This window comes from Larimichthys crocea, chromosome XIII, assembly GCF_000972845.2.
Source record: "Larimichthys crocea isolate SSNF chromosome XIII, L_crocea_2.0, whole genome shotgun sequence".
Classification (NCBI taxonomy): Eukaryota; Metazoa; Chordata; class Actinopteri; family Sciaenidae; genus Larimichthys; species Larimichthys crocea.
Window position 1 is genome coordinate 27,656,630 of NC_040023.1, and position 11,285 is coordinate 27,667,914.

General features: G+C 39.7%; 2 protein-coding genes across 4 annotated transcripts in view; one reads left to right on the forward strand and one right to left on the reverse strand.

Annotated features, from left to right (window-relative positions):
• Positions 1–2,015: 2,015 nt before the first annotated feature.
• On the reverse strand, positions 2,016–5,490 carry LOC104936317 (zinc finger protein 706). Of its 2 annotated transcripts, none has more exons than XM_010752338.3 (3): positions 5,305–5,490; positions 4,238–4,386; positions 2,016–3,600 (listed from the first exon to the last, which is right to left on the reverse strand). In XM_010752338.3, the coding sequence occupies exons 2-3, from the start codon at positions 4,370–4,372 to the stop codon at positions 3,505–3,507; spliced, it is 231 nt and encodes a 76-aa protein (XP_010750640.1). In that variant the 5' UTR covers positions 4,373–4,386; positions 5,305–5,490; the 3' UTR covers positions 2,016–3,504. The 2 variants fall into 2 exon arrangements, with proteins under 2 accessions (XP_010750640.1, XP_010750649.1); XM_010752347.3 differs by having other exon boundaries at positions 5,282–5,490.
• Positions 5,491–6,758: 1,268 nt separating this feature from the next.
• The window catches only part of LOC104936301 (grainyhead-like protein 2 homolog), an 11,228-nt gene continuing 6,701 nt past the window's right edge, over positions 6,759–11,285 (forward strand). Inside the window, exons 1-7 of one of the 2 annotated variants that reach the window (XM_010752319.3) lie at positions 6,759–7,123; positions 7,885–8,071; positions 8,168–8,602; positions 8,739–8,794; positions 9,539–9,797; positions 9,978–10,089; positions 10,914–11,008. In XM_010752319.3, the coding sequence (XP_010750621.2) occupies positions 7,110–7,123; positions 7,885–8,071; positions 8,168–8,602; positions 8,739–8,794; positions 9,539–9,797; positions 9,978–10,089; positions 10,914–11,008 (1,158 nt within the window). In that variant the 5' untranslated portion in view covers positions 6,759–7,109. The remainder of the gene's footprint in view (positions 7,124–7,884; positions 8,072–8,167; positions 8,603–8,738; positions 8,795–9,538; positions 9,798–9,977; positions 10,090–10,913; positions 11,009–11,285) is intronic. The other variant, XM_010752327.3, reaches the window with a different exon arrangement.

The following is an 11,285-nucleotide window of genomic DNA, read 5'->3' on the forward strand; positions in this document are numbered from 1 at the left end:
GTAATAATAATACTTTCCCCACAGCTGTGAAATTGTGTGTGGAGCAGCATTCAGGAGTATTTGCTGGGGATGCTGAGAGCATCACAAACTAGAACACAGGACACAGTATTAAAGCATCTCTTGTCTAATAGAAAAGACTATTTCTGCATTCTGGTTGGTTTTCCAAGGGGAGAAAGTGAAGCTATTTTTGCCTTGTCACATGTTTTCCCCTCGGGCCAAGATTTCAAGCTTGTAACCTATTTAAGGGCCGATCAGATAGTGTGCACAGGCACCAGTGCTAAAACATAAGTGTCTCCTCTCACTTGTCAAGGTATGAGAAGGATTTTAAGGGAAGGGGAAAAAAAGACTTAGAGACAACTTAACGACCAAACCGGTTAGGTGAGTTCTCAGTCAGTCTATCAACCACATCTTAAGAACACATTCACACGCATACACACTCAAGTGTTTCTAAGATTTATAAGTTAACTTGAATTGGGGACATACTGTCCGTAATTCGTGTGTGGGGCTGCAACCAGCAGAACCTTCACAAGAAGATCTAATAAAATGAGCTGAATCTTGGTGTAGTTAGGCCTTTGATGACTGGGGGGCTTCAAGCCTCTACGGCTGTGGTAACTCATACCGCTGAAGTTGCAAAATCACAACCATCTTCACCTATTCTCATCATTTTCTTAAAAATTTAAAGAGGCATCAGTGTGATTTTTGCTTTGACTCTGGGACTACATAGCAGAACACCTGTGTTACAGAGGTGAGAGAGAAACAGGTGTTTAGCAGACAGGAAGGCCCTAATGAAAGATGTAGGATGTAGTGGGTTTGGAGTCATAATAACGACTAAGGCCAGGATATTTTGGACTCTGCTGCTTCAGTTTTCTGTTTTAATCTCTCTTTTGTGAGTCCCCCAACTTTATGGAAGTGCAGTACTAAATAACTGGAGTATTCCTTTTAAGGACAGATACATCATTGCATTTTTTAGGTCATCCTCAGGCACAAAAAGAGGGACATTAACATACAATGAAGAAACAGTCAGTTTAAAATAAGATGAAAAGAGACACACTTGTCCTTTCTTCACCTGCTCTCTTTTCTAACGTTCTCCTTTTTCTTGATCTTGACTCACTATTCAAAACTTAATAAACCTGGCTTTAGAATGTGCTACAGGGAGTTTTATTCCTCGTTCCTATTATTATAATACAACACTGTTATTTCAGCGCAGGCATTTGCAGTAGTATCTTTGTGTACCCAGGATATTAACCTGAAGTAGGTCTGTGTCTATATAAGCGGTTTGATAGTACTATAGGTAAAAGATAGTCTATTTTTATCTCTTGTCTGAAAGATTCTCAGTCAACATAAGTATATTCATGTAGATGGAAGAACATGTATTGCATGTACATCTGTGTCACATACACTGTTACATGCAGCGCCACCTGTACTTTAACTGTACATATAACTTCAACAGTGTTGTGTCTGTTACTCTTTGTTCTTTCATATCTTTATATAGTCTAAGGGTATATATGTGTGTGCTTATATATACATTTGTAACACAGATCTTCCTAATGCAGCCAACAGGATGACACTAATACACCAAGAGTGTGACTAATAAACATTATTAGTGTTTGTCAGTTATTATAACTTTCCCACTGACACAGTGATTCATTATTACCTTCATGCTACATTTCTCGCTCTTAAATATAGAATAGGTTTGATCATAAACTATGTGGAACTTTCTCTCACCAGGGTGGAAACTGCCAGGCTAAATGTTTAAACATATAGTATCTAGAGTGCTAAGTGAAAGGAGTGGACAAGCAGAGGTAGATGAGGTGTGATTTATTATACTGATTATTTTCCACCTTCATTGCAGTTTGTAGATGGTGCATATGAGTGTATATATTGCTATATGATTGTAATAGTTTATAATGGTACACTAGTTAGAACCAGGTGACGTCTGAATTAGCATTACACTAACAAACCATATAGTAGTCGGAAGCTCAAAGAATGATATAAAAAAAAAGACAGTTTAGTAAGGGTTCATATAAAAGTAACCTTTATTAAAAAGGGCATACATAACATTACGTGGACAAAGATATGATTATTACAAAAGTAAAAACATGGCTGGTTGTCAGTCCAGACTTTAGCACAGTGATACAATGTCAGTGGTTAATGACCAAAAGGTCCAAATGTATTGAAATTTGTTTATTTCTATAAATTAATTCTCTGTCTGTTAGCATGCTATGAAAAGAAACTAATAATAATAAAAAATAAGAACCGAGGCTAAATTACAGTGTAATGTAGTTCAGAGATGAATTACTTTGCACCATCATGACGGGATAACACTAAAGAGCAGAGACTGCACTGGGATCATTTTCACATATGCCATTAAGACGGCAGTGTGAGACAGACTCCACTCCAAAACACATGAACTAAATCTTACAGTGCTCCACACGATTATGCCATGTACGACTTTTTACAATGACAAACTGGGAGGGAAGGAGTAGCTCATTAGACCAGTGCAAACTTTTATCTTAATCATACTTCACTCACTTCTAACAGGGCCAAAGATAGTTTCAATGTTTTACACAGTCAGGAATGGAAAGAAATTGTGTCAGGGAAGGTTTTGCTATGAGTAGACTTGCAGTGCCCTCTCTGGCCAACTTTTACAACTCTGTTGCACACAGGAAAGTTACACAGTGGATGTGGACTAGACACTTCCATGAAAATCTGAGGGGAGTATTCAATGCACAATTTAAGTACCCGTGTAGCACAATGTGTTCAATATATTCTTCATATCAACAAAAACCACAGACTTAAATTTTAGAAACTATCCAGGAAAGGAGAAAAAAAAATCAGTGCAGATTGGAAGTAAATCTGAATCTACTCAAAAACACATTAGTGGTTTTGAATGACTATCAAGTGCATTATGAGCTCCAAAGTCACTCTGAATAAACTATAATTATGACATATATAATGCATCACAGAACACTGAATTTGGATGCAGATGACTTTCAATCATCATACTAATATTGCAAGTTTGTTCAGCAGAGCCAGTGCCAATTCATGTTTTCATCTAACTTCAAAGTTTGTCCTGAAACAGTGGGAGCCCTGAGATGGTGTAATGATGGTAGAGCTCATGGACAAGCTGGTGTTGTGAGTGTAACATTTTGAAATGATCAGATAGAAATATTGCATACAAAAAAGACAGAACATATTTTTAGCACAAGTCAAGACAGGGTAGCTGTCAACTGTGTATCTACCTTCAGTACTGGTCCCAGATCAAATTCTGGCAAGCAATTATAGTTTTGCAAAAAATTCACTCTGGAAAAAAGATCATTGGAATGCAGGCAGGCTGGAATATACCATCGCTACATGACATAACACCCATATATCAATTACCAAATTAAGCAGCATGAGGAATAATTAAAGTTGTACTGAAGATATTTCATCTGAAATATTGCAAAATGTAGAAGCCTGTCCTGAATCAGCTCCAACTGTCTTACTGAAAGAAAGGTGAATCTGTTACGCCTCCACATCGACCAACTCCGGGGGCAACGGGGACTTTGGATGCTTGCTTTCAAAGTGCTGCTTAAAGGTTTTCGGGTCAGGCATTTGAGTCTGAGAAAGTGTGGGAAAGGAAAAAAACGTGGAAAATTAGATGACATATATTTAAACAAATAGTATAAAGCAAACTAATAAAAATGGTATTAATATACCAGGAGTCCAGCAAAGTCTTGTCCATTTACAGTATATCAGGTACATTAACAGCGCCTGTAAAAGGTGAATATCTGGCCTTTCACCTCCACAAAAAAAGCTAACGTGCTCATACTCTTGCGTCAGATTGGCTCATAGGTGAAGTCACAAGCTGGATGTCAATAGTCACTGGGACAGGTTAACAAGATGACGCAAACTAAATATTACATTTATATAAAACGTACAACTAACCACTTTTCTTGTTGAGTGTTTAATACAAAAATGTACAGAGAAAGTGAAATGAAACTTTGCATGTCAGCTGACATCTGATCCATTAAGAATGCAGAGAGAAGTTCCCAAAGCACTTTGGAATTCTGCCTATTGTCATACCTGCTACCTGCAACCACCCCACAGGCAGGGACCGCAGGCTACAACTATATGTCAAGCGAGATGATCCAGTACAGGCATTGCCTAAATCATACTCACATTACAGTCTCTTTGTTGAGAACAATTTACTGTGTCTCACTCAGTTATATGTTCTGTTTACCGCCTAAGCACATACCCGACACACTGTGCATGTGTATACTAAAGCAGCCTTTGCTGCTGCTTTCTGGTCATGGCCTTTGCTCTTCTTGATGTCAGCCTGCTTTTTGGCATTCTTCTGCTGGGACTGGATCTTCTGGTGCCCACGGGCCATATCTGATGCGATACCTGAAGAAAGCAGAGCGCAGAATTTGATCAGCACAACATAACGAAAAAGAGGAGACGAGCCATCGACCGAGAAACACCAAGAATCCCAGGTTGCAAAACAATGGCGGGGGAATTAAGGTGAACATGTAAATCATAAGAGGGACTGAGAGGCTTCAGATGAAGAAAACCTGATGACTGAAAATGTAAGGACAGTCTGTCTCATAAGATCGATTGACTTTCAAATCTGTAAGACCGCAGTGGTTGTTCAACATGTTTTTAAACTAGGTTAATTGTCGCTTTTTGGGTCAGAGGGATGAAGCAATTAACTCGGAAATCTCGCCGAAGAAAATTAGACAGCAGATAGCTAAAGTTATTATACACACACACACACACACACACACACACACACAAAACACTCTAACACGGTCTGTGCTATAGTTATATAAACTTTGATGACTGATAGTGACGGGGGGGATATCTGATCAATAGAACACACGAACACAGTCTTTGTGGGAAAGAGTTAACTATTACTCTCTTCGCTTGTGTACTCGGGACCTGTAATCCACACAAGCACCGTGTAGCGCATGTGTGCTCAGTCTGAGCTAACATCATGTCAGAAAACACACTTAGCATCGAGCCGAGACTGGCTAAACTAAAAGGCTATCTTAAGTTGTAATGTGACGTCTTAATAACACAAAACTCACATATTTTAATACATTTATCCAATAAACAGAACATAATATAAACTTTATTTCTTTCCAATTAAGAGCATTAAGCAACTAGAAGTCTGTTAGCCGGTCGCTATCGCTCACGCTAAGTTAGCTAGCTAACGCTGGGTAAAACACATACAGAAAATATACATTTTAATACATATGAGGCATTAAGAGTCATAACAGACATTTTGCAAACGCCTTACCAGTAAAAAAATAATAATCTTACTGGAGTTAGCCACTAAAATCAGACTGAAGAACCGCTAGGTTCACTCCTCCGGACCTGCCACCGCTTCTAGCTATTTGTCCTCACAGCGCTACTGCGCATGCCCAAGTGATGAACTGTGCTGCCTTCAAGTGTCGTCCTGACTCCAGTGTTCACAAACACCACTTAGGTGAGGTGGGAAATGTTCTGACAGCATTTAAAGGCAGCATCATCCTCTCTTGCATCGGGTAAACAGTTTACAGTGACAGTTTATGAATGTAAAGCTTTACACTTTACACATGTATATCTAAATGTAACGCTCATAGGTAGAAACATAATTATGTGTATTCCATATATAGGCTATAATTAATATATTATATCTGTACGGTGCAAAACGACTCCTACCACAAGGTGTCACGGTACAGACGACAACAAGGTTCATCTGCAGCAACTATTATACTTTCCTCCTACTGCAGTGCAGAGTCCAAACTTCTTTTTTTTATTTCAAAGAGGGCCAGATTTGACAGTGTGAAGATACACTGGGGCCAATACTAACATTTTAAAAATGTTAACAATAAAAGAAAAAACAATAAAAGTTACATACAAATGCACTGATTGTTTTCATTCTTACAATTAATTTAATTTAATTTTTTTTTTTTAAATGGCAATTTAACCAAATCTAAGCCAATCAGGCGTGAACAAACCAGTTCCTCCTTTCTTTCACATCTGGAGTCAGATAACAAAGAATAAATTGTATGGAATACGTTAAACTTGCATGATGTTGATCTGAACCTCATGTTCATTTAACATTTAAGTTTAAAACGTGTCACTCTTGCGCTTGTCTTTAACAAAATCATTCAGAAAGTAATATTTTCTGTCTAATAATTTCTGTCCATTATCTACAGGTACAAAACATCAGTCAGCACCGTCCTTAAAGGTTTAAACGCTTCGTTATGGCAATCAAAAAAGCCAAATCTTTCACTCACACTATATCTGACAATCCTAGCAGGCCATAAATAAAATATTAGAAAATTAAGTGATTGCGGTACTGGCTTTGGTACTGGTATCCCTGTCCTACTGAATATTAACGCCTGTGCTAAATGATGATTATATATATAATATATTATCTATTATTTAATTAACATACCATTATAGACTAGGCTGCAGTAAAAGTAACTTAACCTCTGATTTATCTGCCACTTTTAATCAACCAAAATGTCTTCAAATACTAATGTGGGACCAATGAGCAGGGGAGTTGTTTGTCTGATCCCAGTGAACACTTTCCTAGTGTAGTTGTTTTGTGTTGTGTGGTGTTATCCACTGCAGGGCAAGTGACAACACAATGCAGCTGTGAAGAAATACACCAGAGCCAGAAGAAACCTACGTGTTGGCATCGGCGTGTTCACCTTTCTCTCGCTCCTTATTATTCACCAATGGGAAGCCGACTGTGCCACCTGTGGGGAAACATCTAACCAATCAGCAGAGCGGCTTTCGTTTCCTTGTTTATCCTTCCTCACATGCTGCATCTCTTTAATTTTCCAACTTCGCCACACAGGATAGAAACCTGGCCACGCGAGAATGCATTTCATTTTTTGAAAACATGTTTTGAATGTAGGCTCAAATTAGATCTCAAACATTTGGGCTCTGTCGAATACATTTAAAGTCCACAGGGTTACAGATGGTTTCATTGGCTGTCTTGTCTGAGAAGTTAAATAGAGCCAGCCTCCTGCGCGCCTTGCTTTCTCTCGCACACAAAGTTACCTGCACTAACTAGAAAGTCCAGTTTCTCAAGCAAGTTCAAGAAAACACCAGTGAGTCCTGGAGGCAACATGGACCTGGACAGGTAAGATCAAATTCATTCATGTTACGTCTAATTATTTCTGTCTTCTGAGTTTTACTCTCGTTTTAACAAAGTTCTTTAAAATAATTGTGATGCCCTTTGTCTCTTTGTTTTTTGCTCATATGCAGCAAAAACTTTCTCATTTAATAAAAAAAAAAATCGTTCTAAATACATGAACTCCTTTTAATATCTATTTGATAAACAGTGTTTTTTATATGAAGTATTGAAGCCACAGATCAAGGCCATACATGCATCAGAATACTGCAGAAGTTACTTAAATTAATATAACGTTAAATGAAATATAGGGCTTTGGTTGAATTAGTATTATGGAAACTTGACTGTAGTTCATAGTGATGCAGTTTAACATTACACATACCGTATTTATTGCTAAATATTGACTCGACACTCTGAATATTAAAAACTACAACGTGGGCCCCAAAAACAGATGTTACACACAGGAGGGGTGTGTGTAACATCTGTTGAATGATGTCTCAGACACATGTCATGTCAGCTTCAACATTTTTGGGGCGTAAATCTGTATCTTTTATTTAAATAATTAAATTTGACATACAAGCAGGAATGTTCAAAAGTGAACTTAGATAAACACACCCCACATGGAGTCGGTAATTAGACTGAAGTTATGTGAGAAACAGCCCGGGGCAGACTTGGTGGCTTGGCAGCCGTGCCTTCTGTTAATGACAGATAAGCTTTGCAGTAACAACACAGCTTCTTGTGTTTTCACCATTGTCTTGTCGTTCTCCCAGTAAACGGCTGGTGGTGGTGGTGCCGAACGAAGCGCTTGTGCCATCTCGCAGAGTGTTCAGCAGCGAGGATGAGGCATGGAGGAGCTACCTGGAGAACCCACTGACTGCTGCCACTAAAGCAATGATGAGCATCAATGGAGATGAGGATAGTGCAGCAGCTCTGGGACTGCTGTATGACTACTACAAGGTGTGGAAAGCATGACGTGACAGCCAAAATAATAATTATCCAATAAGATGATTTGTTTTTAGATCTTACTTTCCTTATTTGCTTTAACAATGTCAGGTTCCCAGAGAGAGGAGGCATGTCTCCAGTGGTGTCAAATCCACAGACTCCGCTGCTATTGGGCCTGACAACTGTGGGAACTTGGAGATGCTGGATCACCATCTCCAGTCCCTTAGATCTATGCCTGTCAACCTCTCCCTAAACAGCTCCGCTACAGAACATCAGGCCTCCAAGTATGGAGCTACCTGCCTCGCAGGAGACACCAGAGGAGGAGATGGTAAAGGTGGAGGTGGGATGGCTCTGGCTCTGGTCAAGACAGAGGGCCAAGCATCCATGGGAGTGTCTTGTTCTGGAGGTGCCTACCAAGAAGAACCCAGAGAGCAGATAAGGATGGTTTACGAGCACAGCCATTATGATTTGCCCCTTGCTGGGTACTTGAAAGATGACCAGAGAAGCACTCCGGACAGCACATATGAGGACACTATGGAAGGAGAGGTGAGACTTGTTATACTGTACAGGGGATGTCAGGTGGAGGTAGTATTATGTCTTGTTTTGTAAACCAGGATCACTTTGTAGGATTTTGTTGCTTCATTTCTCCTTCTGAAACACACACTATATTGTTCTTTGACAGATGTACCGCAGAAGCCCCTCGTCAGGAGTTGATGAGTTCTGCTACAGCCCACCAGTGTAAGTTAAATAATACAAATATAAGCAAAAGCATGAAACATACAAACTCTGCAGATCATGGAGATTCACACTGGTTTTATGTTCTCACATGGTGTTCTGATGTATAAGTGTTTATCAGATGTGAAAGGATAAGGCACATGATATTCTTCTTATTGTTGACAAATCCAATGAAACTACTGAAACACAAGACTTTCCCAGCCTTTCTGTGGCTCTCAGCCTTAAGCACATTCATCCCTACAGAAAATCCAAGAACTTTCTCTTCTGTGTCACAAATTGATCTTTACTGACTAAATATTGATTGTCAGGGACTATTTTCAGCCGTGGATTAATACACATCTAGGTTAGTGTATATTTACTGTAAAGTCGCACTGTACAGTGTGTGTGGGAGTAAGACAGTGAGTCAAAATAAAAACAGTGTGTTCATGGTAATGACGGAACATGTTTCCCAGTGCAACAGTATATTTTTTTAATGTTTTGTGGACAACAATGGAGCTCTATGGCACAGAGGAAGAAGATCAGTCTTAGTTAGTGGCAACGGTTCATTGTTGGCGTTGATCTTTTCATTAGATTTCCTTATAAGAATGTGGGGAAAAAATCACTGGACTTATGACTTAAAATTGTGCTCTTGCATATTGAAATTCCTACAACAGATTCAAAAATTGTATAGTAGTAATGCTGTTTTATTGTTGTATCAGAGGAAATACTGTATCGTCATGACATTTGACCCACATGTTCTTCTTACAGTGACAGTTTCCAGTACTCTCTGGATGCCAGCATGTCGATGCGGCCGCGGCAGGGAGATGGACCCATGGCTTACCTGAACCGGGGCCAGTTCTACAATTTGACGCTGTCAAAGAGCGGCTTCACATCATCCCTACGTCAGCCCAGAGGCAAAGTGCGGGTGAGTGGACTGACGCCCTCACACAGGCCTGATGGGAGTCCATCCAGTAGTGAGCAATGCACCATGGGAGGCTCTGAGCTGCAGCAGGACAGTATTGTACAGGTGAGGGAGGGTAGATGGCACATGGAGAGGAAGTGTAGAGGTAGATATTGAGGGTTTTACTGTTAACTTATCGATAGGTAGTGGGAAACCTTGTTACACATTTGTGTTTGATTCATTTTTTATTCTGTGGTAACCGGATTATACTGAAATATATCTCAAATATCTTTGCTTCCACTTCAGAGTGTTATCATGGTTGTCTTTGGGGAGGACAAGTGCAGAGACGAGCAGCTGAAGAATTGGAAATACTGGCACTCCCGCCAGCACACTGCCAAACAGAGAGTCCTGGACATAGGTATGATGATTATTGTTATTCTCCTCACTGACAGGCCTGTCTATGGCCTGTTATGGCTTTTAAGTAAGAACATATGGAGAATGGGCCCAGATGCACCAAAAATGCCAACCACATCTACTTAACCACACATGGTATTGAATATCACACTTAGATATAGATATTTTGACACCCACGCTCAACAAAAGCATGAGGTAAAAAGACAGAAAGCAGGTGGCAAACCTGCAGGAGCCTCCAGGAGAATCCTGTCGTATATCCTGAGGTGAAACCCGACACAATTTGAATAACTGTCAATCCTTGATTCCCACAGGAGCACTGTGGAGAGACAGCCAATGGGTTTCATTTGCATAGACGTTAAGAGGAGAATGGGTGGGGGCCTGGACCGTGGCCATATCCTGTACGATCAGCAAGAGACAGGCCTCAGCCTGTGGTTGAATATTCAATGGAATGAAGCAGAGATGGTTTCGTCTCTCTGGCAAGTTCATGCCAGTACCATGGTGAAATCTATGACCCAATGTAGGCGAGTGGGAATGTTGTACTTATTTGGAGCGCTTTTTTTTTTTTTTTTTTGGCAAAATGATTTCATGGCAAAACAAAATGCTAGATTATGATACAGATACTGTAAGATAGAAATAAACAGCATAAACACACACAATTGATGGAAACAGGATGGAAACCAAATAAATACATCAACTCATACTTAAGTACAATTTTACATATGCAATGATGCATCATTTCTACAGGAAGGGTACTTTTTGTCCCGAAATGTTTGAATTAGGGTTGACTCCAAACTTGAAACTTTTCTCTGATCTCTACTTTGCATGCAGCTGACTACAAGGAGAGCTTCAACACGATTGGGAACGTGGAGGAAATTGCCTACAACGCAGTCTCTTTCACGTGGGACGTCGCTGAAGAAGCAAAGGTAAAAAAAAAAAAAACGAGGAAGTAAGAGGAAGAAATAATTAACGTACAGGTAAAACTGGCCACTACTTATCCTCCTGTCTTCACTTCCTTGACTCAGTAATTCGGTGTTGTGATATTTCGTTTCTTTTTGTCAGTACAAAACTTGTAGCCACTTGTGGGAAAGATTGCTCAATGAAACTGCACGTCATCTGTCTTGAGGACTCTTCGGCTGTAGAGACTCTCTGTCTGTTTGTATGGACTATTAACACCTTAGGGTTTCAGTATAGTTGGTGGAG